The following is a 25583-nucleotide window of genomic DNA, read 5'->3' on the forward strand; positions in this document are numbered from 1 at the left end:
ATAGATAGATAGATAGATAGATAGATAGATAGATAGATAGATAGATAGATAGATAGATAGATGTATTCAATATGCTAAGCCATTGGAGGAAAGGAAAGCCACTTAATCCAGTCAAAGTGGCTATCAAGAAGAAAGCAAATTAAATGCTGACAAATACTGACAAGGTTGTCTTGATAAAGGCGGTATATCCGCCTTTATCCGTACATACATCCGTACTGGAGGTCTATATGGAGGTATTTTTACTCTTCAAAAGTAAAAATACCACTAAAAGTAAGTTGTGGCATGGTGACAAATATATTTAAGCCCAGGATTTGGAAGTCTGAGGCCAGACTGGCCTCCATAGTGACTTCCTAGAAAGCCAGAACTACACAGAGAGACCCTGACTCAAAAAGCAAACAAAGCCGGGCATCGTGGCACACACCTTTTATCCCAGCACTCAGGGAGGCAGAGGCAGGTAGATCGATTCGAGTTCAAGGCCAGCCTGGTCTACAAAGAGAGTCCAGGACAGCCAAGGCTACCCAGAGAAACCCTGTCTCAAAAAAACAAAACCAAAAAGCAGACAAGCAGACAGAAAACTAAAAGGATAATTACCATATGACCTAACTATTTTCCTCTGATGTACACACCCAAAGAACTCTAAGTCAACACACCACAGAGATCTGCGCCGTCTGTGAACAGAACAGCACCATCCACAACTGACAGAAAGGGAGGACCCCTGCTTAGCAGCAGTATCTTCTTCCCACGGACAGAGAATCTTCAACTGACCTGGGAAAATTATTCCTATCTGCCCTCGGGGTCATGTATGAGAGGCAGCACAGGTGCTAGAGCAACCAAGACTGACACACTGAACTTTCAGGTCAAATGAGGGGAGGCTCCAGGGCAAAGTACTGATGTCGCAGCTCGAGAAGGAAGAGAAATGGACCAGTCTGCAGTGCTTAGCCTGAGACAAGATTCATCACCCACGCGTGCATGCGTGGCCTCCCTTCTTGAGGCGTCAGCAGAAAATTGCTCTATTCATTTACGGCTCCCGCGTAGGTCCATGAAATCACATTTGTTCCCTTGCACAATGCTTTCTGTGCCACAGGAAACCAGCTGGAGTCACAGATAACAGCTGGGACCATCCCCTCCAGTCAGCTGGTAAAAAGCCGGTTTCAGATGAATTTAAGTACATTCAAATGAGCGATTTAATGGCCTCAGATGTCCTGAGAGTTCTAACTGAACTCTCACTTCAGAGCCTCAAATGTCTGGGGGGGGGGGGGTGAAGTGCCTACAGGTGTTGCGCATATAAGATGAAAGGGAGCCCTGTGGGAAGGGGGGCAGTTCTATTCATCGTTGCTACTGGGGTCCCGGAGAGCACTCCCCGAAGCCATGGTCACAAGATCACACAGTCTGTGTCCTCCTCTGAAAGCGTTCCTTTCAGACAGTGCACAGCCTCACTGCTCGTTGGCATAACTGCCAGCCCGTTCTCCTCCTGGAACCTCATCCTCCTACCCGCTGTCACCGGCTCAAACCGACCTTTTTATACTGTCCGGGCAGCAGATTCTCCACGATCTCACTCAGGTGATAGAAGGAAGGTCTCTTCTCCGGCTCGCTGTTCCAGCACTGTACCATAATGTCATAGCTGCAGAGGCAGAGCTCAGAGTGAGCGTGGGCGTGCGTGTGGAGGGCAGCCATGCCCCCACCCCCATCCCAGACCCTGAAGCACAGGCGTAGTGGGCCCACGGGAGCGGGGGAAACTTACACTTCACTGGTGGCATGGTCAGGTTTGGCCATCCGGTATCCACTCTTGATCTTGTTGTAGAAAGTAGAGTCAACCATCATGCCAGGATAGGGTGTGCCACCTAAGAGCCAGAAAGGATAACTAGATGAAGGAGGGTTTCTACTGTACCGCACACCTTTAATCCTGAAGTCCTGATGTCCTGATGCTTTCAAAGACCCTGTAGGGTATCATCCCCATGACTCAGGAGGATGGGTCAAACTTGCCATAGCAGTCTTGGTTAATCAAGTTCAATCATTTGAGGCCAAAAGGATGCAACGTTGACGAGGGAGGGAAATACCAAAGCGTTTGATAGTGATTCTAACTACTATATCTGCAAATACAAACATACAAGGCGGGGAGGCCTTCTAAGCCACTAAAGGTAAGAATGTCATTTTCATCAGAACTGTCCACATAATTAGAGCCAAAGTCAAAGCTAGGGCCTAAAAGGCTGGTAATTTGCTGTTTTGAGAGAGTTCACGACTTCAGGAAAAGGAAGGAAACTGGGAGAGACAGCACTCTCTCTAGCCAAGGCCAGGTCAAGTTCAGTTCCCTCTCTGAAGCGTCTAAAATCATTCCAAGACTCCTGTGTCCTTCCTCTGAACCCACATTACAGCTTACAGGGTTTACCTCCAAGTGTGTAACCCACATGTCCCCAAAGGTCACAGTCATACCTCGTCACCATTCGATTACCACCCTCCCTGGCAGCAGGCACCTGATTTGTCCAGGCCCTGGTGACAAGTGACCAAATGTTAAGGGGCTTTTTTCTCTTCCTTGCCACACTGCCTCTCAGCTGAGCATCATTCACCATCACATTAGGGGGAGAAAACTACTGGTGAACTATCTAATGGAGTCCAAAGTGAAAAGGCAGATGTCATTGGAAGCATTTTCTATGAGGGTCGGGGGATAAATCACTCCGGAGCCACTGGGGAGAGAAAAAGGGTGGTGGCCAGGGTGAGGAAGCAGCCCACAGAGACCCCTTCTGGCTCTACTCAGACATGGTCAGGGCAGACTTGTAGAGTGAAGCAGCTACAGTGCCAGGGGTTAACACTGCATGTGTCATCCTCGAAACTGGCATTCTGGATCCGGGACAGACACAGATCCCTTCTAGCGCTATTCAGAATAAGCCACACAAACTGAGCAGTCAAGGCCGTACCAAGGGAAAAGATTTCCCAGAGCAGAATGCCATAAGACCAGACGTCACTCAGCGTGGTGTAGAGGTTGTCAAAGATGCTCTCGGGCGCCATCCACTTCACAGGCAGGAAAGTCTGCGGGGAAGGAGAGAGGAGATTAACCCACAGGCTATGCTCTGATGTCTGCAGAAGAAGCAGCAGAAAGGGCTCCTCCCTGGGCTGTGAACAATACATTAAAGATCTTCCCTGCATCATGTCTCTCCTGTGTTTGCTTGGCAACTAGGTAGGTTGTGTGTGCCTCTGTGTGTGTGCCTCTGTGTGTGTGTGTGTGTGTGTGTGTGTGTGTGTGTGTGTGTGTGTGTATGTCCTTGTTGCCATGTTGTTTTTATTCTTGTTTTTGTTTTTTTCTCTGAGAAGGATCTCTCACTGGCCTGGGACTCACCAATTCAGGTAGGTTGCCTAGCAAAGGAGCTGCTGGGGGTCTGTCTGTCCTCCCCAGCACTGGGATTACAAGCACTGGCCACTATGTCTCTCTTTTGACATGAGTTCTGGAGGTCAGACGCAGGTACATGTGCTCACACAGCAAGCTCCCCACTCTCCGAGCTTTCTCCATAGCCCCACAATGTCAATTCTTAGCAAACAATGAACGAGGAACGGCCAACGTCACTTCTTATCTCTTCTGAAGGAATAGTGTACTTAAAAACATTTAACCTTCAATTTACCAATAAAGTATGACCTTTGATCAGACCAGTCACCCACTTTTCAGGTACACCCTAGGAGCAAAACTAAGCACAGACACAGCAACCTGGAAACCAATGACAGCCTCCAGACGATACAAAACAAGTGGTGATTTTCCACCACAAAAGGACAAGACACCGAGATGTGTCTCTTCCGCAAAGGTGGTCTAAACCTCAGGCAAAATGCTAAGTGTAGTCAGATACATAGCGCATCATCCTTCACGCCAGTATCCTTCATCCACCCCCCTCCAACCCCAGATGACTAAGAGAACAGCAGACATTCCTAACCTATGGTGAGAGATCATTTTCCACCCAAGTTTGGCAACTTGGCCAGGGTGCCTGGGAGGAGTCACGGATACGGTCATGGAGCATGAGCTGGGGCACAGAGCATGGACAGAGGTCACTGCCCCTCCCCAGGCAGATGCTTCGGCCCTATGAGCTGTCTTGTACCAGTGGAGCAAAGGGACACTTAATTATAACTATGGGTGGCAGATGTGTCCCGAACTCCTCATGTGCTTACAGGCTGATGGGACAGAGAGGGTGGTTCAAGTAGGTAATGAAACTCTTTAAAGACAATGTAGTGTCCTATTCATCCAAGCAGTGTTGGTGTGCTAAAGGTTAAGCTTGTCTGCTGCACATCCGATAAGAGCTTAAAAACTAGGGACCTCCCTGGAAATACACACTTGTGTGTTCATATATATTGATTATGGGATTATTATTTATTAGGAATTAACGCTTAGTGGCTGTGTCTAATTGTTCTTTTTTTTTTTAATTTTTACATGTCTTGCTGTTTTGCCTGCAGTATCTATACACCGCAGGCCTGCCTAGAGTGTATCGAAGCCAGAAAAGGTCATCGGGTCCCTAGATCTGGAGTACCAGGCGGTTGGGAGCTGCCGCGTGAGGGCTGGAATTTGAACCCAGACCCTCGGCAAGTGCTCTTCTGAACCACTGGGCCATCTCTCCAGCCCCTGATGGGCGTTCCATATACTAAGCACTGACCTTGTAGCCATCTAGGAAATGGGTGATGCTACAAACAGAGAAACCAAGGCAAGAAAATAAACTTGGCCAAATACCAGCCCTAGTGCCCGCTGGAACCAACCCCCAGGCTGTCTGACTGTTAAGATTTCCCTGCTGAGACCTCAGGAGCCAAGCAATAAACCTTATGAACCTATATCAGAAATGTGACTCCTGAATTAAGACATAACCACGACTTCAAAGAGTAACGAGGGTGTGGGAGGACAAGCAGTGAGGATTGGGGGGGGGGGGGACATACGCTGCCTTTTGACACGTAGTTGGAATCATGCATGATGTCTCTGGCCAGACCAAAGTCACAGATCTTCACAATCTTCCCTTGTGCCAGGAGGACGTTGCGGGCAGCCAGGTCCCGGTGGACACACTACATGGAAAGAAAAAGAAAAAAAAAAAAAAAAAAGCAAGCTTCAGAATGGCTCCAGCTGAGGCCACCAAGACTCCTGCAAAGCCGACAAAAGCGGTGGTACTTTAAATGCGCCCTGGCAGGAAGAACTTGCCCTCTCCTTCCTGCCTCCTCCTGAGGTTATGGGGAAAGACAGACAAACATCAGTGATGTCAGACTCCAAGCCTGATGTCGGGTACACTGAGAAGCTGCTCTAAGATGGGAGCTGCTCTAAGATCTTCCTCCCAGCATTTCTTTCCATGGCCCTTTCCTCTGAAGCTAGGGCTGGCTTCTGAAGGGGTCTCTGTTGCCTTGAACTTACATTTTTCGAAGCCAAAAATTCCATTCCTCTGGCAACTTGATAGGTGAAGCTCAATAAATCCAGCAAAGTCAGACCCTCGGAGCCATCATCCGAAAGGAGGTTTTTGACTTCTGAATCTGTGGGAAGGAGTCAAACATGTCAGTGTTGGGTGAAAGTATCGGGACCCCCCAGTACTGATCCCCTGGGTCTGGCAGGTTGTAGAGGCTTGTCCAAAGATCTCTTCCAAAAGCATTTTTTTTTTCATAGTTTTTAGACTTCACAGGGTACAGAAACTGTGCAAAGGAGGGTGCGGGTGTGGCGAAGCGCTACACCATTTGCCCGGCTTTCACGAGGCACACATTTCAACCCCCAAACGAATAGTTCTTTCTTCCAAAACAAATATGCACAGGTTGAGCATTCCTGGCTCAAAATCCTGGCTTCAAACATCCAAAACTCATTTAGCATCAGTGTGATGGCAAAAGTAGAAATTCCCCTGCCAGACTTCATGTGACAGATCATAGTCAAAACACAAGCACACACACACACAAAAATAAATAAATAAATAAAATAACTGTATAAAATTACTGTCAACTATGTGTCTGAGGTGTGCATGAAACAGATACGAATTTGTATTTAGATTTGGCTCCCAACCCCAAGATATCTCATTATGTATATGCAAATATTCCAAAATTTGAAGAAGAAAAAAAAAAAAAAAACATTCAAAACGCATTCAGTTCCAAGAATTTCAGATAAGAGACACCCAGCCTGCATGCACAAACACATACCTGGGGAGGGGAGTAGTTACACGCATAATGATTAGTCAAACCAACCTCTTCCACGGATCCTCTCAGGTTTGTTTTTGCCCTTGGATTCCATTTTCTACCTAGTCCTATCACCACAGCCATCTTAGAGACCACACACACACACACACACACACACACACACACACAAACACACTGAGCTCATCTGTGAAATTTTTGAAGTTTGCTTCATTGCCCTTTCACTCTGTGTATAATTTGCCAGTTAAATCAACTATCCCACAGACAAGGCAGCCAACCGAAAGGACAGTGCCCGTAACTTTTCCACTTTCCCCCATCATCCCCTCTAGAAGGGCCCCTGGGTTTTTGAGGAAGGCAGTTCTCAGTACTTCTTGACAATTTTCAGGCCAGTGATGAGTGGCTTGGGCCATTCATATTTTTTTTTTCAGCCAGCTAAGGGAAGGCCAGAAAACTGTGGTCTGCCTGCCAGCAGGACATAGGCCGAGCATGACTCAGGTCCCCTAACTCTGGTGCCAAGTCCAGCAGCTCTGCCTGGGAAGCAATGTAAACTATTTTTAACCATATGGGAGTGGAAAGGAAGCGCTGGTTCCAACAACTCTCATTGGATAAACTTTTAAGAAGTGTTTGGAAGTTCACCCATTTGGCAATGTGAAGTGAATAGAGCTTCAGATACAGAAAATATTATTACACACTGAATTTTGCAAAACAAGCATGTATTTTTTTTTTTTTAATGGATCGTCCCTTTCGCTTAAGAACTCTAAAAGCATTCAGAGCATATTAGAGATTTTTCAGAAATTATTTCCATGGCAGCCCTGCCCTTTTGCAGCAGCTGAGGAGAGGCTCAAACAGCAGAGTCTCAGAAAAAGCTCAGGGCCATCTAGACACACTTCAAGGATGTGGTTTGGCTAGAGCCCTGGAGTGGCCGCCAGGTGTGAGGCGCTCCCTCCGCTGTGGCATCCCTATGTGGCAGCCTGGAGTTTACAAATGAAGTCCTCCCCGACAGACACATAGCTGTTTTCAAAATAGAAGGGGCTGCTTTCAACAAAAGTCAATAGGAACACTCGTCAGAAAATGTAACCTCAAACTGTCTACCTGCCAGCTACTATCACAAACTGTGTGTTAGAAAAGCTAAGAAGCAAGGATTACGGAGCTCCCAGAAAAAAAAAAAAAAAAAAACAAACAAAAGAAAAGAAAACCATCAGGAAACAATGTAAAATCGTTTCAGTTCGGCCATTGAGAAGACACCAATTATTGCCACTTCCATTTTTTTTTTTTTTTTAAACAAAAGACATGTTAACAAGAAAAGATCATTATAGCAGAATGGATTATTTATTTAAAGCAACTACATTTAAAGTTTGAGAAATGGATTACATCATATCTGTCTTTAGTCTTTATTGTTATCTTTACAATATTAGATAGCTCCCCCACCCCAGAGCTGGAGAACGAAGTGTGTACACACCAGGCAAGCAACATACCATCCAGCTACATTGCCAAGCCCTTGTCTTTAGTCTTCTCTCTCACAGACCACAAATCTACAAGAAGATGTCTAGGCCCAGCTGAAAAGGCCTGCACCTAGGGGGTCACCCAGCTTGGCGTGACCACCTCCCATCCGCTTTCCCTTCCTCTGAGGAGCATGTTAAACCCCAGAAAGATCGTATTTGCCAGAAGGGGCACTGGCACTTTTACCTAGCATAGATTTCTTCTTATAGGAGGCTGGCCGGTCATACAGCGGTCTCTGGATGTCAGAGTACTTAGAAACCTCTTTCCTTTCAAGCATGGGCACGTACTGTGTGGTGTCGGCTTGCTTCATGTCCATGTAGTCTCCATTGTTTTCAAAAGATAAAATCACGTAACTACATAAGAAAAAAGGAAAACAAAGAAAAAAAAAAGACAAATGAATTTCACCCCCCGGTAGCCTCTAATGTGTTCACAGATAACTACGCACATGCTAATGTGGGTCCCTGCAGTGTGGCATTAACGGAGGGAGTTATCAAGGGCTCAGGGATGAGCATAAACAATCTCCGTGTGCCCACTGCTCATGGGGTGGTCCAGGCAGACAGATGAATGATAATCAGTCATGAACGCATGGGTCATCTCAAAACCAGGTGTGCTAGGAAGGAAGGGTGATGCTGATGACACTGGAAGAAAAAAATGTCCCCTGGGAGGAAGCAAGCTCTTAATGCTACCCCAGGAGAAGAGAAATGCTGTAGGCCCAACCGGGCCCCACAAATAGAAGCTGCCACGATTCGTCTTCATGTTTTACTCCTCTGTCTCCAGTGTCCTTCCTCTACACATTCTCACAAATAGCACATACACCCCCAGGAGCCACAGGAAAGTTGGGGGCTACCTTCCCATAAAAACAAAAAAATGTTCTGAGTCAGCAGCATTGAGGAGTTCGTGACAGGAAGGCAGGCACCGTTGTCTCCTGTTGGTTCAGTGGCCACAAGGCCCTGTGGCTCAGGCAGACAGTTCCCACAACTCAAATAAAATGAACATCAATTTGGAGCCCATTAAGTAATCCAAGAGTGAGAGAGGGGTCCTTGTGCTTTCACTTAGAAGTTTTAACAACAGAGAAGAGACAAGTGTGTATCACTGTCCCAGGTTCCAAAAGGACCAACAACAGCTCAAGCCTGGAGATCCTCCAACAGCTCCTTGCAAGGCACAAAATGGCATCCCTTGCCAGAGCTGCATTTGCATGTCCTGAGGAATCACATACAAAAAAAAAAAGAATGGCTCCTAGAAGGATCCCAGCTCCCCCTGTCATTTAAACCTAGCAGTACAGCCTTTCTATGTAATGACCTAGTCCAAAACAGATACAGATAGATACAGATAGACATCCACGCTGACATGGATGGCCAGGTAGGCTCCGAGCCGTGTGGCCTCTAGTGCAGGCCTGGAATCTGTTGGGAAGGGTTTTTCTCCACTTAGGAGGCATGTGACAAGCACATAGCAGGCGCCCTTGACACTCACCTCCTTGTACTTTCATCTGCAGGATTCAATCCAAAGATGTCCAGGTCTTTCTTTGGCTTCTCTGGGTGTCGGCTCATGAAGCTATCTCTATTCTTATGCAGATAGTTGACCAAATCCCCATAGAAGCAGTACTCTGTGATGATGTAAATGGGGCCTGCAGGGACCAAACACAGTCAGGTAGGAAAATGGAGAATAGAAAGCAGCCACTATACTCAGAACCGATGAGCTTCCCAAAGGCCAAGGGAACCAGTGGGCTCCACTTACGAGCTTTATACTCATGAGGCAGGTTTGGGGTGCAGCGAGAGTAACGTGAACCTGAGATTGGTTCCAAAGTTGTTCCCCTGCACACACTCACCCCAGGTCAGAGAGCCTACCTGACTTGGTGCAGGCTCCCAGCAAATTGACAATGTTCAAGTGGGGTCCCAAGTGCGTCATTATCTTCAGCTCAGACATGAGAGCTTGTTTTTCGCTGGACCTGGCTGTGGCTGTTGAAGTACACCAGGTTTCAGTTCAACTGAAGGACCTACTCCCGGTTCTCAGACAGACACATCTCACCTTTAGACTCATTGATATTTATTTACCAGGAGTCTAAAGGAAGAGGACCAGATGATCTCCTCAATCTACACGCTGATGACTCTGTGTGTATGTGCGTGTGTGTGTGTGTGTGTGTGTATGAATGCCCTTGCCTCTACAAATACACATGGAGGAGAGAGGCTCACATCACAATGTCTTCTTCAACTGTTGCCTGACCTTATATTTTGAGACAGAGTCTCTCGTTGAACCTGAGAGATTGCCGAGTGGAGTAACCTGGCTGGCCAGTGAGCTGTCTCTTCCTGCCTCCCTGCAGTGCTGGGGTTATGGGAGCATACCACCACATCTGGCTTTCCTATATGGATGCTGAGAGATCAGAACTTAGGTCCTCATGTTTTCATAGAAGGCGCTGTACCCACTGAGCTGTTTCCCAGCCCCATAGTCCCTAGTCTTCAAGATTAAAAAAAAAAAAAAAAAAAAAAGTCATTAGAAATGAGAACATCTGATTTTCAACAATGAGGGGTATGAGCAAAAGAACCTAATGGGGAGGTAAGAGGACCCTATGCCTAAATCCGCATAAATCCTAGAGTCTAAAGAATCACAATCTAATTTTACATTTAAGTTTACTCTCAAATCATTTCCTATCTCCATGTTCAAAGCATCCCTGGGAAGAAACACTTACGTTTGAGCATCTTCACAGCCACCTTCATGACAGGCTGGGACCGGCTTAATCCATAGGCTGTGCCTTCAACCACTTTCCCAAACGCACCAGATCCCAAGATCCGACCTGTGGGAACACAGAGCCATCAACAGCAGCTCCAGGCTCCTCGGCTTTGCTGGCAGAGGCCAGCACCCCAGGGTGTGCAGCAGGGTGGCTGTTTTTCCTGTACTGAGCAAGCCTAATTATTCCTCCAAGTCATCACGTCAAAAAAGAGTTGAGCCCACAGGGAAGGGAATTAATGTAATTGCCTTTGTCAAAAAACATTTGCAACGGGAAGGGAAACACAGAGGAAAGAGAGGCAAGCACAGCCCTCCCTGGTGTGAGCATGGGCTCCTGCCAGGGCCTGGGCTCCTGTGCCTTGCCTCCATGGCTTCCTCCCAAACCCCCTGTTTCTCCACCCTTCTGTCTTTTGCATGCAGACAGAGGCAACCTTCGCATTAACAAATCTTTAACCGCTGGAAATCTTCAGTAGTCCAAATGCCACTGATTCTGAGGAATGTACGAGTGAAAACCTCTGGACCGGTCTCTTTTGTCATAAAGGAAGGTCCCCAGGCCAGAGGCTGTGCATGCCGGCACAGCCCTTCTTTGTGTGGGTAGACAAAGAAATCAAAACTGTTGTCTCCACTCTTAAAGAGGCTGTGGTCTAAGGGAGGTCTTTCCAGGAAGCCAGTCTGATCATGGGCAGCCCAGGCAGAGAAAGACGCCAAGAGTGGATGGACATGCTCTCTCTTCCGGTCTGTGCTTCCGGCATCGATGCCCGGAAGGGTGCTCTTCCTCCAGGAACTTGGTGTTGCCAAGAGGACAGAGACAAAGTGACGAACAGAAGAGTTTTTGCTGCTGCCACCACACACACACACACACACACACACACACACACACACACACACACACACCACCCATTTTATTTCTTTTTAATTTCTCTAAGTTCTGTATGCCTTCTTGGGAAATAGGATAGAGAAGCATGGCTTCCAGTGGGATGCTTTGCTTGCCTTCAGCTTGGGTGACTGTGAGGTGTGAGCTCTGCTGCACTGTGGGATGGGACAGACAGATAACTAAAAACTGCATCTGGTGAACCCCTTGACTGTGACACGGCCTCGAGGGCCGGTGTTCTTTTGCCTCAGGTCTGGATTTTATTTTAGAATGGGTTTTATTTAAAGTCTTAGAAAAGTGTGACAAACTTTTCTAAATATCCTGATTTTTATGTTTTGCTTGAGAGGGTGTGTGTGTGTGTGTGTGTGTGTGTGTGTGTAGCTGGAGGGTGTTTGTTTGGGATTTTTTTGAGGCAGGATCTCATGTAGCTGCGGCTGGTCTCAAACTCTGTGTAGTTAAGGATGACCTTAAACTGCCAGTCCTCCCACCTCGCCAGGATCAGAGGTGTGCACCCCACAACACCAGCGTGTACTTTTACACCCTACATTGCAGATATAGAAAGAAGTATTTTCATGAGCCCTTGGAATGGATTCTAGCACGCTGGGTTATCTCACTTCTCAGCTAGTCCTCCGTAGTCAGAGAGACTTAGTTCATTTTCCCATTGTGGTATCTTTGCAAGGCCAAAAACATTCAAATGGTACAAGTAAGAGTTTCTTTCTTTTTTTTTTTTTTTTTTTTTTTTGTATTTTCTTACAGGGTCTTATGTAGTCCAGGCTGACCTGAAATCCATAATGACACTGAACCCATGATCTTTCTGCCTCTACCACTCCTACCCCAAAACTACAGGCATATACCACCATGCCCAGCTAATTAGCTCCCTTTTCAGCTCTGGGGATAGAATCTGGGGCCTTACAAAGGCTAGACCATTTCTCAGTCCTTGACTTCCCGTTCTCAGCCCCAGTAAGTTCTTTCTCAAGATATCTTTGTAGCATGGCCTGGCCTTGAACTCACAGTCCTCCTTCTTCAGCCTCCCCAGTGCTGGGGTGAAGACCATGAGCCACCACACCCAGCTCTGTGAGCAGAGTTCAAGTCCCTAACTCTGCCCCAGGTCCATAACCAGCAAGGTGACCCTGGAGTCCTGGGGAGCCAGCCTCGCAGGGACTTACCAAGCACTAGTCCATCTCTCGGGAACTCCCATCTGGAGTCATAAGGCAGCTGCATCGGGTCCACGTAAATATACTCGTGTCCATCAGGGCTGATGGACTCAATGACCCTCCAGCGGATTTCATACCGTGGCTTCTGCAATGAGCAGGGCAGGTAAATGAGTACCAGAGTCTCCAGACAGCCGAGCTTCACTGCCAAACCGAAGTGACTGGGCCCAGGAAGGTCTATCATGGTCCACCACGCACATATCTAACAAGGTCCACCATGCATGTATGTATCCCAGTCCACCACACATGGATCTAACACAGAGGTCCATCACACATGGATCTAACATGGTCTGCCACGTATGTAAATTAGCCAGCCCCTTCTCTGAACCAAATACCGAAAGCAGGAGCTGTTCTCATTCTAATGGCTCCAAAGACTCACCTGCTTCCAAATGACAACCAGGACAATGAGAGAGACGATGACAATCACCAAGAGCACCAGCACCGCGGCCGCCACCGTGAGTTCAGAACGCAGGGCTGGGGGCAAGACAGAGACACAGCAGAGAATTTCCTCGGTTACTCCGGGGGTGGATGTGCAGAACAGAAGTGTCTCCCTGCTGGTGGAGCTCCCAGCTCCCTTCAGGGGTGGCTTAAACTGTCTCATGAAATTAAAGGTGATTATTCCCATGAAATTAAAGGTGATTATTCACTTGTTCCAAAGAAGCTCCAGGGATCTCCTCTTGGACAATTTGAAGAGAGAAAATGAGGACTGAAAATAAGTTGGGAGGACTTTATTTGCAGAAACATCCACCTCACAAGCCTCAAGGCAAAGGTGAATTTGAAACACGGCATTTTGCCATTTATCCCTACTTTGAGCTTCATTCCTTTCTTTGTTTCTTGGAAGACCAATACGCCTCACCCATTCTAAGGAGCAGGAGACAAAAGCTTCTTCCTCATTCTCCATCCCCACACCAATGCTCAGACTAAAGAGGCTACACTATAAATGACAAGCAAAAAATGCCCACAGCCTCTGCAAGTGCAGCTGGGTCCTTGAATGCAAACGGAAGGTCCTGATGACCAGGCCAGTGATTCAAGCGCACACAGGGCTGGATTTCCGTCTTGGGACCTTTGCTACTAAGTGACCCCCTGTCTGGGATTCCACATCCCACCTGAGGAAGACAGTGCTTGGCTGGTGACCCGGGGCTGTCCTGCCTACTGAGAAACTCACTGGGAGCCACCAGCTTCAGCTCTCGGTTCCCAACGCCAAGGTCATTCTTTGCCAGGCATCGAACCGCGATGGTCTCTTCCACTTTGGCAAAGGACACTCGTCCCTCTACGGTGCTCCTGCCCCGGCGATGGAACTCCATGATGATATTTGAGACATTGCTGGCCAAAACTGTCCATGAAGTGTCATTATTACATCTGGAGAGGATGTGACACAAATGGAGATCTGATTACCAGGAGTCACAAAGACCAGGGACCCCACCCCCTCCACATTTCGAACCTTGCACACAGGTTAGCTTTCTCATTTCATCGTGTGTATTCACATTAAAATTCATTTGCACCTGCTCAAGAGGAATAATCGCAGGAGGATAACTAAAAGCTAATAGTCTGAGGAGGTGGCAGATAAATTCAACAAAATACAAGTACCAATCTCAAATCTTGAACCTATGAGCAAACTGACAAGAGAGCATCAAATGTGTTTAACAATCCAAATTTTCCACTTTCTCAGAAATACCTTCCCTCCTCATCCCCAACCCCAGGAGGAGCTTTCAAGGGGTTCCTGGGGCTATGGTAGTCTCCTGGACTATGCTATTAAACCTAGAGATCCCATCGCCCAAAGTCACCCCACAGCTCTGGGTAAGGCGAGGAGCAGAAAACTTAGCCTCCAGCAGAGACACACTCAAGGCATTCTGAACATAGCTACTTGCCACGGGGAGAAGTGTGAATCTACAGTGCATGAGCTCATTTCAGGAGGTGGAGGAGGGGCTGGAGAGGTGGCTCAGCACTGAAGAGCTCACATACTGCTCTTGTAGGGGACCCACGTTTGGTTTCCCAGCACTCCTATTGCGAAGCTCACAACCACCTCTACTCTGCCTTTAGGGTCTCCCATGCCCTCGACTGGCTTCCAAAGAACAGTGGGTGTGAGCAGTCATATGGGCACTGCCTTCCCTTCTTCTGCTCATATTGCCAGTCTAGCCACTGAAACAAAGTTTACCATAAGAAATAAGAAACGCCAGCTGGCCAGGGGCGGTGGTGCACACCCGTAACCCCAAAACTCGGGAGAGCAAAGCAAGAGAATTTTAAGTTTGAGGTCAACCTGGGCTGCACAGTGAGACCTTGTCTCACAAATAGGACTGTGAGCTAATGTATGTGTATGTGCGCGCACACATACACACACACATACACACACACACACACACACATATTTATAGGCTGGCACAGTTAAAATGCTTGAACAAAAGTGGTTGTTAAAATTCTTCTTGTCTTCACATTAAAGGCAGTTTTAAAAGAGAAATATAACAATGAAGAACAAAAGGGAAAATAAAGGTCCTTTGAGAACACACACACACATTAGGATGGAATCCACTTTCAGAAACCTATTGTATACTTTGTGAGTAATATGAGCCTTGGGTCAAGAAAGGATCAGTCACAAACACAGAAGGGGTCAACCAAAGAAAGAAAGTGTACTTGAGGTCCTCTACGTCAAGGAAGAAACATCTGACCACACAAGAATAGGGAACATCTGGTTTCCATACTTCTTAATATCCTTGCAGATCATCCACTCGATGTCCGGGAGAGGTGTGCCTTCCGCCGTGCACCTCACAGTCTGTCCCCCGCCAGAGACGTGCTGGTCGTCCACAAGCTCCAGGATGGATGCTGGCACTGCCAAAGGGAGGAAGAAGTCAGCGCAGGGCAGTTCTTGTCCCTGGCCGTGGAGGAACATCCCTCCAAGGGAGGCGTTCCCAAAGGTTCAGAAATGCTCCTCAAGGCACCGGTTGTGTAAGACAGACAGAAACACTCCAGCTTGGACAGACTCTCTCAGCTACTTCAGAGTCAGTGTTTGGGGACTTTGTGTCTTCATGGTTTGAATCTGGACTGAGGGAAGGGAGGAATGCAGGGGGGCCCTTCAGTTTGGAAGGCAAGGAAGATCCCCCAGTTATCTTTGCATTTGGGACTTGACTAACAGATTTGACAAAAAGCATCAGGCCCTCACCCACATTCGTCCAGGGGACATCACTAGATTTTAAAGGTCCTTTTGCCAATTGGTAGTCAAATAAGTTAGAGACAGGCAAGTGGTCTACCAGCGTGTATGTATGCGCATGAGTACTTGGGGCTCGTGGAGGCTGGAAGAGGATATTGGATCCCCTGAAAGAGGAGTTAGAGAAGCTTGGGGGCCACCATGTTCTGTGGCCAAACCCCTGTCCTCTGCAAGAGAAACAAGTGCTCTTAACCATTCAGCGATCTCTCCAGCCCCTTGATTTGCTCTTAAAACATGGGATTCAATCACCAAATAATAATGATGATGATAATAAAAGCAATAATAATAGGAAGCTGAAAAATACTCATCTTCAATTTACTTTTACATAATCTACATAATAATTCAAACTAAATATTTTTTAAAATATGCTTAAAAATAAAATAAAATTTTAAACTAAAAATAATACATACTTTAAATTTTTTTCCACAGAACAATTTTTTCTTTCTTCAGAAGTGTTTTAGAATTCTGACCTTTTCAGAAGTTGGGTCCTAATGACATGTCTCAGGGAAGGATTCAACCTACGTAATTCATCTACCTCTCACACTCACACACATAACCAGGCGGTAATTTTATGCACTATTTTTATATGCCTGAATCTTTTCTGACCTGTCACAGGATGTCAGGTCAGGATTTTTCGCTCGTGACATCATGTGAACACTCAAAACATTTCAGGTTTTAAGTTAGCTATGGTGACATGCGTCTGGAATCTCAGCACTTGAGAAGCTGAGGCAGAAGTATTATGGTTTCAAGGCTAGCCTGGGCTACATACTTAGACCCTATCTCAACTCCTTCTCTGATGAAAACCAAATTTTCTGATTTTGGAGCATTTCAGACTTTTGGATGAGGAATGCTCAGCCCGGACCTGAATTGTCAGGTGTGACAAGATGCCCCTGACATGTTTCATGTCCAGTTCCTGAGTGTATCCTAAAGTCTTACTCTTCCTCCAAGGCTTTGAAAGGAAGAGCCAAGCTGCCTTTGGGGGACAATCGCCCATAATCGAGCATGACCTTTACGTGGCTTTTACATACCTAGAGTTGACAGCTCAAATGTGTAACTTTTCACGTCATCATCATTTTGAACTATAATGGTGTAATGTCCGCTGTCTTCTTCCTTAGCCCGGATCAGTTTTAATTTGCTTTGATACCTTAAGAGACAAGAACTTTATTTTAATAAATAGGAACTAAATAAATACCAATTGTTTAAGCAATTACTGTCTTTGGTTGAAATTTTATTTCTGAAAAGAAAAAAAGTCTCTTTTTCTTGTCAAATTGGTGTCTTTTCAAAAATTCTTAATCTAGCTTACGCACATTGAAGGTCTCACTAATAGACACAATAGAAAATCAAGCAGGAGCTACCAATTCTGGCAAGGCCTCATTTCTGAATGAAAATAAACAAAGCCTTTGTAAAATGAAAATACTTAAGATGGTAAGAGTGCTTGCTGCTCTAACCTGAATTCAGTCTCCAAAACCCATGAGAAAAGTCAAGTGCAGTGGTGCCCATCCATAGCCTCCTATTGCGAGATGGGAGGAGGAGACAGGAGAATTGCCTCAAAGCTCTCAGGACAGCTAGCCTGGAGCACAGTGGCCAAAGCAAGAGAAACCCTCTTTCAACTGACTCCCCCAAATTGTCCTCTGATTTACAGGTGTGTGTGCCTGTTTGTGCTGTGTGCCTGTGTGTGTGTGTGTGTGTGTGTGTGTGTGTGTGTGTGTGTGTGTGTGTATGTGTATGTGTGTGTGTGTGAGAGAGAGAGAGAGACAGAGAGAGAGCACACGGTATTTTCACATTTGGCTTTTCATTTCATGATGAAACATCGCAATATAAAAAAGCATCTGAGATGGAACAAAAGTGGAGAAATAATTGGACTCCCTATGCCTCCATTTCGTTACATATAAAATACGATAATTGTGCCCATAGAGCACAATTATTCTGAGGGTTCATTAAATGATATTAAATGTGGGAAAGCATTTCATAGGCTCCAAGTGATTCTGCAAGTGCCGGGCCTGTAGAAAAGCAGACTATGCTAGCTCTCTTCTCTGCCCACTATTGGACTGGCTTTGGGACTGGATTTCCTTAGAGGCCACCTACACACACCCAGCTGTGATGGCCAGATGATCCGGGCCATTCATAGCCTATGCTTGTTTAGCCAAGAAAGGCAGTAGGCTCACTGGTGTTTTTAAGCTCCATGAAGGCAGGTGGGTAGTCCTCTCACCTGGCACTGCCTGGCCCACCCAGGAATGAAAAAAACAAAGTGCTGAAGGGTTCTCAAATCTCAGTAACAAGCAGCTTTCTAGCGCCACTCCCCTGACAAGCCTGCCTTGCCGAGGCTGTTTATTACAGCCTGGAATTCCTGCTCAGAGACATGAGAAACATCGGCTGGGACAGAACAACCCTTCGTCTCCCAGCACTTGCATGCTGAGGCAGGAGGATTACTACAAGTTTAAGGCCAGGCATAACTACATAGCAAGACCCTGTCCCAGGAAAAGATAAGAAGGAGGAGGAGGAGAAGTAGAAAAACAAGGAGAAGAATTATCTAAACAAATACTTCAAAATGGTACAGTGGTTCATACCTATAATCCAAGAAGCTATGAAGTAGGAGGATTGTTGAGAGTTTAAGGTCAGCCTAGGCTACAGAATGAGATCCTGTCTAAAAAAAAGAAAGAAAGAAGAAAAAAGTGCTCCTGAATTCTACACATAAGTATCCAGGGCTGGTCAATGGCACCAGGAGCTCAGGAAAACAGCTCTAGTTAAGAGATGAGAGCGTCCTGCATGGTCACCCACAGTCAGGACCAGAATGACCCATTGACCCAGATTTCATCAGACTCCACTCCTACTTTCAGTGGAATCCTGGACTGGGGCGGATGAGCTCTCAACAATGGCATTTTGTTACCTGTAGGTTTACATACAAATTACCTCACAGGTGTAGGTTCACCTGTATGCTGAGATATGACGCCCACCCAGGACTCCACTGAGTCCAATCACATCTAATTCTCCATCTTTCTTTCTTCTTTAGCTAGATCCAACCTCTCGTTGTGGGGCCAGAACCTTTTAGTCCTTGCTTCTCCTTTTCCCTTAAATACTTATCAGGCTGTGGTGTTATCACAAGGTGTGATTAAAGTGTGACTGGAAGCAGGTCTGAACTCAGGCACTGCAGCCTACCGGGCTGGGTTCCCAGGCGTACACCAACCTAAGGAGACACATGTGCCTGGAGTGACTTTTGAAGGCCCCCGTACCTTGTTTCCTGGCTCTTTTGGATGTCGGTGGTGATCTCGGTGAGATTCTCAATCAGAGTCAAGTTGTCCTTCAGCCAGGATATCCTGGGAGCCGGGTAGGCCTGCACCTCCACCACGAACTCCCTGACCTGATGCAAGTTGACGGCTTCCAGCTGGCCAAAGGTGGGCATGATCTCAACAAAACCTTTCTCTGCGCAAGCGAAGAGTTCCCATGAGATAAGAACCACTGCATACAGATCCCGGGGACCGTGGGCGACTGACATTTGAGGAAATCGTACGCACCGTGGACAGAAATGGTGACTTTCTTCATCTCCTTGACCTCCTTCGTGGCCTGGCGGGCTGCACACTCATACTCTCCACTGTCTTTCACTGTGGCCTTGGGGACGGTCAAAGTATACAGCAGTTTGATGGATGGGAGTTTGATCTCCTCCAGCATGGTGATGCCTTTGTTTCTCTGAGGTAGCACACAAGAAAACGAGCGTTTAAAAGGCCCCTCCCGGAGTGAGCCCTAATGTAAGATGTGTGAATGTCGGTGGACTCATCCGTTCTAAGCGACGTGTGCTCTGTGGGAGACTTAGCAACTGGCAGGCCGAGCATATGTGGGAGGCAGGGGGACTTTGTAATTTTGCGTCAAGCCTAAAGCTGCTCGAGAGCGAGCGTAAACTGAAAGAACAGAAATAACAATAAGAATATAAAGGGGGAGGGGCCAGCAAGGTGCCCCTCCTCCCTGAGGACTTGTAAGCAATGAGCGGTTGCTATGGGAGATGTTTTCTCCAGCCATGTGGCCACTGGCACGTGACCCATACTCCTGCTGGTAACCCCTTGCCCATCCTTCTAGAAATCACTCTAATTAAAAAAAAAAAAAAAAGGATTATCTGTCCCTCACAAAGGAAGTTCTATGTTTTAAGGATTAAAAGAGGTTCAGCATGAAGAAAAATACAAAGTCACTTCATTGTGCAAGGAGTATACGAGCATACTGGGCTGTGAGTGTCCCCGAATGCGTGCCTTTGATAAGGTCTAACGTAAGAACACCTGGCTCGGCTCGGCGAGATGGCTCAGTGGGTGAAGGCACTTGTCAGACAAGCCTGGGAACCTGAGTTCAACCCCTGGAGCCCATTGAAAGGTGGAAGGAGGAAACTGACTCCAAGAAAGTGGTCCTCCAATCTCCACACCGTGTTGTCCCAAGGGTGCTGCCCCACACATCCACCAATAATAATCGGAATTTTAAATGGACCGCCAGGAGGCAGGAAGAGCCAGCCAAAGCTTGGGAGAGAAGTACTCAGCACCAAGCAAAGTTGTCCAGTGACAAAAAGACCAGGGTCCAGAAAGAGTAGGGAGAAGGGCTGGGGGACAGCTCAGAGGCTAAGAGCTTATACACTGTCTGCTCTTCCGGAGGTCCCGAGTTCAATTCCCAGCAAGCACACGGTGGCTCACAACCATCTAGAATGGGATCTGATGCCCTCTTCTGTCATGTAGGCACACATGCAAGTACAGCGCTCATATATCTCATATATATATATATATAGATAAATCTTTAAAAAAGAGTAGGGAGAAAAATACATATGTGATAATGTGCGTGTGTTTTGTTCCCTGTGAGGCCCCCACCCACAGTATTAAACACCGTTTCTGCATTAGAGTTTCATGTTCTTCATGCACAGCTCTTATGGACTCACTGTAGCCATCAGAACACTTTACATAAAGGTCCAGGTGGATGGCGTGAGTAAGCTCTGGTGTGCTACTTACAGCTTGATGACTGAGGACTAGAATAACGTATTTCCTAGCAGCACTATCAGGTGCCTCAAGACCCCAAGGCATGGGAGTCGAGACAGTGAGGAAGCGTGACTACCCCCGCAGTCAGCTAGTATTAAAGATCCAGGCATTTGTCGCTTTCCTAGCGTCTTCGTTGTCGCGGCTGCAGAACGTTCTCTTTGCTTCCGACTTTTCAGTTGGGAGTCTGTGCACTGTGAACACCCCATTTCCCTCTGTGGTCATGTCAGCCTCTCCCTGACCGAGAAATGTTAAAGGCCCTGGCCCTGGCCCTGGCGTCAAATCTGCCCCCTGTCCAGACGGGAAGTGGAGGCCTGGAGAAGCTCAGAGCTGTGTCTAGCCGTGAGAAACAACAGAGGCATGTGACGTGGGTTCCCCCCCCCCCCCCCCGGCGGGTCCGTGCACCCCGTATCTGGGGGTACCCACCACTTCTCCGGGGTAAGTCCACTGGAGGTCCACCACCTCATTGTTAAAGACAGCGCAGGTCACCACGATCGTTTCCCCTGACCTGTACACGGTTTGCCGAGCTTCCATCTCCAGGTTCAGTTCTGACGTCGCTAGAACCAGGCGACGAAGGAAATAGTTAGGATCTCAGAGTCAGCCTGTAGCTCAATCAAGTTCATTTAAAAGAATGAAAAATCGTGTTAAAAACTACTGCAATCAAGACAAATGCTGGAAAAACAATCTAGGAAGCCTTGACTTTGAGCCTTATGCAACATGGGATATAGTTATGTTAGAGAAATACAAAATAAGAACAATGGCAAAAGTCAGTCTCTGTCAACCAGAACACCACCATGCCTGATCTATCTGGCAAGATGGCTGCACTCTTTCTGGCCACCTTAAGTCTCTGCGCTCTTGGACTGTCACTTCTCCACTCTGCCCCTCCCCAACACAAAATAAGTATGTAACAAGAGGCAAGTGACTTTTTTTTTGCTTCTGCTCCATGTCCCTAAAATCTTCCACTGCAACCCCCAGCACGTGAGAGACTTTGCCAGTCAAGCTACCCCCTCACATCAAAGGGAAGAGGTTTAGCCTAACTACAGTCTCCCGTCAACACTGAAATTGCTCAATTCTTAAGTTACTGAAATTAATCTAGGCCCCCAACCTCCCGGGGTGCATGTTTGTTTCTTGGGGCTGTTTAGTCAAGAATGTGAATCAAATAGTAAAAGGCTTATGCAAGACAGAATTCCTCACAGTATTTTTCATGGAGCGTGCAATCTTACACGTAGAAGCAAGTTCAGCCGGTGGTGATTTTTAAGCCTGTATTAGTATAGCTACAGAGGTCGGCTGCATTATGTGGTTGAAGAATCTTAAACTCCTAAACTAGCGCCAGGTGGCTAAGCGCAAATTAAAAAGCCTCGTTTGCCTGTGGCTCTCACTTAAAGAGGTGGAAGTACCTTTCAAGGCATAAACATTAAACTCGCCGGTCTTGAAGGTCCTCCCTTTGACGGTGGCCTCGCAGATATATGGCCCCACGCTGAAGGTCCCGTTGAAGCCCTGCCTGCTGTCGTAAGAGGCAAGCACCAGCCTGCCATTGTTGAGCAAGGTTACTTGAGTCTCTGGATCTGTGGTGCGGCAAGGTATGATGGCGGAATCGTCCTCTTCCACAATCACTAAAGAGTCTGTCATCCCGAGAGGCACAAAGGCCATGTCCGGGTCTGTGATGTTAAAGAAAGAAAGAAGACTCCATCAGGGTTTCTTCTCACTTTTATGTACATATACAGAAAAAAAAAATCTATTGGCATTATCATCATTATCATCATCATCATCATCATCATCATCATCATCACCATCATCATCACCATCATCGTTACTGTTACTATTGGGTTGGTGATGATAGGGATACAACTCAGAGGCTCGCACAAGCTAGACAAGAGCTCTGCCACTGAATCACACCTCCAACCCAACATTGTTCTTTCCAGGTGTGACTGTTACCATTGCGTTTATATCCAAGAGTCATGCCACCAACATTAGTTTTTTTGACAAGCAGAAAGTAACTTTAAAATCAAACAACAACAGCTAAATGCTGCTAATAGTTAGAAATACTAGCCAGGAAGCCAAATCAAAATTTTGAAAATTAAGAGATAAGGTATAGTCCCTGCCTCTTTTGTTTTGTTTGTTTGTTATTTTGCATTGTTGTTGTGTTTGGTTTTCTTTAAGATAAGGTCTGGCTCTGTTTCCCAGTCTGGACCAGAACATGTTTTATGGCCCAGAGTGGACTTACTGACCTTGAACTCATGATGACCTCCTGACCCAACTTTCCTAGTGCTAGATTACAGGCATCTACGCTGCCCAGCCATTCTTCTTATCGCAGGAACTGCTCTTAGAAAGCCCTACTCCCCATCGCTGGAATCACTGACAAGAAGCACAGATATCACTCAAGAAATAAAGAAAAGCTCGGGCTGGAGGGCGGGGGTGAGAGTTCAGGGAGCAGAGGGGGAGCAGGCCCTCCAGCTATCCAAAGACCCCGGGCTTGATCCCAGGGCGGGTAATTCCAGAGCCTGAAGCCTTTCTTTGCCGTCTCCAGTTAAGCCGCTGTGGTGAGAAGTGCTAGGAGTGTCAGGCGCCACCATCAGAAAGGGCCGAGGTTTGTAACTGCCCAGGAGAAAGTCCCGTAGGAGGAAAACACAGGAGAGTGGTGGGTGATGTTTGTACTGGTTGTGGGAATGGGGGGGGGGGGGGAAATTGCTGACTAGTTTAGACCAACTGAAACTTAGAGAACCACTTCTAACAAGCCCACAAGTCCATTCTGTTCACAGCATGGAAAAAGCCCTCCAGACTTAGAAAACTCTCACTGAAGGAACCTCTGTGGTGTTGGTGTTGTTGTTGTTTTCATCATCATTAATGTGTGGCATTAAAATGACATTCTAAATATCTGCCCTTTGCACAACAAAAATGGAGACATCTCAGGACTAAAGAGATGACTCAGCAAGTAAAAGGCTTGCCATGCAAACCCGAGGACCAGAGTTCAGATCCCGGCACCCTGCGCATGCGGTAAAAGCAGGGTGTGTGTGTGGCAATCCTCCTATAAATCCAAAGCTCCTTCCGTTACCCAGCAACATACTGCCAATTCCCGTTCTTCTAACTTGTGTTCAGAGTCCCAAACTTTTGAGTCGTCAACAAAGTGCTCAGACAGCAGGTGTACGTTAATTTCGGTCTCAGAGAGAAAGACTGGTGTCCGTAATGCCTCAGTCTGGGCTTCCCCTTCCCATATTTATCTTCTCTACTACCGAATAATATGTATGTGATGTATCAGTGACACCAGGGTCCTCCTCTGTGCAGTGGCCCGTGTCAGGAGACAACCCTACCTGTGGCTGTACTGACAGCCACCGATTGGCAAGGGCTCAGAACAAAGGCAAGGTGGGTGGTAGGACCGAAGGCATCTTGAGCTCTCAGCTAAGCCTGGATTCTGGAGGAAGCACATGTGACTACAGACGGCTTAACTGTCCAAAGCCTGGCCCTGTGGCCCCCACAACCTAAGGCCACGCTCCCCAGCAACGCTCCCTAGCAATGACTATGGGCAGCTGAGCTCCGTGGGCGAGAAGGCCCACCCTCCCAGCCATGGAGTATCTACCCACCTGACAGAGTGGAGTGGGGCCATGCAGGAATCCCCCATCCCTTTCCTAGGCCTCGCCCCTTATAAAACCTTTGCATGACTTCCGTCTTGGCACCCGCTTCCCAGAGCACACAAGATCGTATCATTAACGTGGAACTTCCCCTAAATGTTAGCGGCGAAGACAGAGAGAACTCCTTCCAATCCATCAAAAGCAAAATGCACCACGTTTGTATGAAAGCTGGGACTGATTGGCTATTTGGAAACCACCCTGCTAAACTGTAAGTGTCCAAGGGCTGCCTGTTGATTCTGTCTCCTACACAAGGCTTGGTACCTGGTACACTCGTGAGTGCTTGCTCACAGTGACTGGACCAAAAAGAATGACTGCATTTGATGGTTTTGCACCATACCAATAAAAAACACGCCATAGTAAAGACCTCTCAAAATGAGGAAAGCTCTGACACGCTGACAATCGACACCTCTCTGGGTGGAATCCCCAGCCTTCCACATGCTGGGAAAGGACGCTGCCACTGAGCTCTGTCCCCAGCCACAAGTCTCTCCTTTTTGACAGGAGACTTCTTTGTTTGTTTATGTGAGTATTTTGGCTGGGTGTATGTACCTGGGTCACATGTGTGCCGTGCAGGTGGAGTCGGGAAGAGGGCTCTAATCTCCTGGATGGGAAGTAGCAGACTACTGCAGCCCTGCCAGCCCTAGGTACCAAACCTGGGTCCCCTGTAAGAGCTGTGAATGCTCCCAACACCTGAGCGGTCTCTCCAAGCCTCCCATTGCTCTTGCTCGACTCGGAAGTGCAGATGAGCTTTATTTCACTCGTGCGTCTTGCTAGTCCTCATGTGGGTAGCCTCGACTACTTGAGAGACTGAGGCAGAAGGGACTGCTTAAGTCCGGCAGTTTGAGGATAGCCTGGGCAACATAGCTCATCTCAAAAGCCACAACAACAAAAACTGAGTGTGGTAACACATGCATATAATTCTGTGACTCAGGAGGTAAGGTGAGAGGATGATGAATTCAGGGCCAGCCTAGGCTACAGAAGGAGACCCTATCTTAAAAAAAAAGCTAAGCATAGTAGCACATGGTTTTAATTATAGCACTCTCCAGGCACTGTGTCACATGCCTGTAATCCCAGCATTCAGGGAGGCAGAGGCAGACAGATCTCTGTGAGTTTGAGGCTGGCCTGATCTACAGAGTGAGTCCAAGATAGCCCAAGACACAGAGAAACTCTGTCTCCAAAAAAAAGTTGTAGCGCTCAGGAAGCTGAAGCCATAGGATTGCTCTGAGTTGGTGGCCAGCCTGGACTACACAGCAACTTCTAAGACAACAAGAGTCACAAATAGATAGATAGATAGATAGATAGATAGATAGATAGATAGATAGATAGATAGATAGATAGATA

General features: G+C 47.1%; 1 protein-coding gene across 3 annotated transcripts in view; it reads right to left on the reverse strand.

Moving 5' to 3' along the window:
- The window catches only part of Pdgfra (platelet derived growth factor receptor alpha), a 43771-nt gene that overhangs the window by 7347 nt on the left and 10841 nt on the right, over positions 1-25583 (reverse strand). For 2 of the 3 annotated variants that reach the window (XM_055629420.1, XM_055629422.1), the window contains exons 4-21: positions 22017-22277; positions 21046-21176; positions 19135-19306; positions 18853-19042; positions 16651-16766; positions 15120-15246; positions 13589-13782; positions 12803-12897; positions 12379-12511; positions 10304-10408; positions 9465-9575; positions 9091-9244; positions 7807-7973; positions 5363-5478; positions 4900-5022; positions 2913-3024; positions 1742-1841; positions 1516-1621 (exon numbers count right to left, since the gene is read on the reverse strand). In XM_055629420.1, the coding sequence (XP_055485395.1) occupies positions 1516-1621; positions 1742-1841; positions 2913-3024; positions 4900-5022; positions 5363-5478; positions 7807-7973; positions 9091-9244; positions 9465-9575; positions 10304-10408; positions 12379-12511; positions 12803-12897; positions 13589-13782; positions 15120-15246; positions 16651-16766; positions 18853-19042; positions 19135-19306; positions 21046-21176; positions 22017-22277 (2513 nt within the window). Of the gene's footprint in view, positions 1-1515; positions 1622-1741; positions 1842-2912; positions 3025-4899; positions 5023-5362; positions 5479-7440; positions 7974-9090; positions 9245-9464; positions 9576-10303; positions 10409-12378; positions 12512-12802; positions 12898-13588; positions 13783-15119; positions 15247-16650; positions 16767-18852; positions 19043-19134; positions 19307-21045; positions 21177-22016; positions 22278-25583 lie in introns of those variants that run through there. The other variant, XM_055629423.1, reaches the window with a different exon arrangement.

The sequence above is a fragment of the Psammomys obesus genome, unplaced genomic scaffold (genome assembly GCF_907164565.1).
Source record: "Psammomys obesus unplaced genomic scaffold, mPsaObe1.curated_primary_1811, whole genome shotgun sequence".
NCBI classification, from domain to species: Eukaryota; Metazoa; Chordata; class Mammalia; order Rodentia; family Muridae; genus Psammomys; species Psammomys obesus.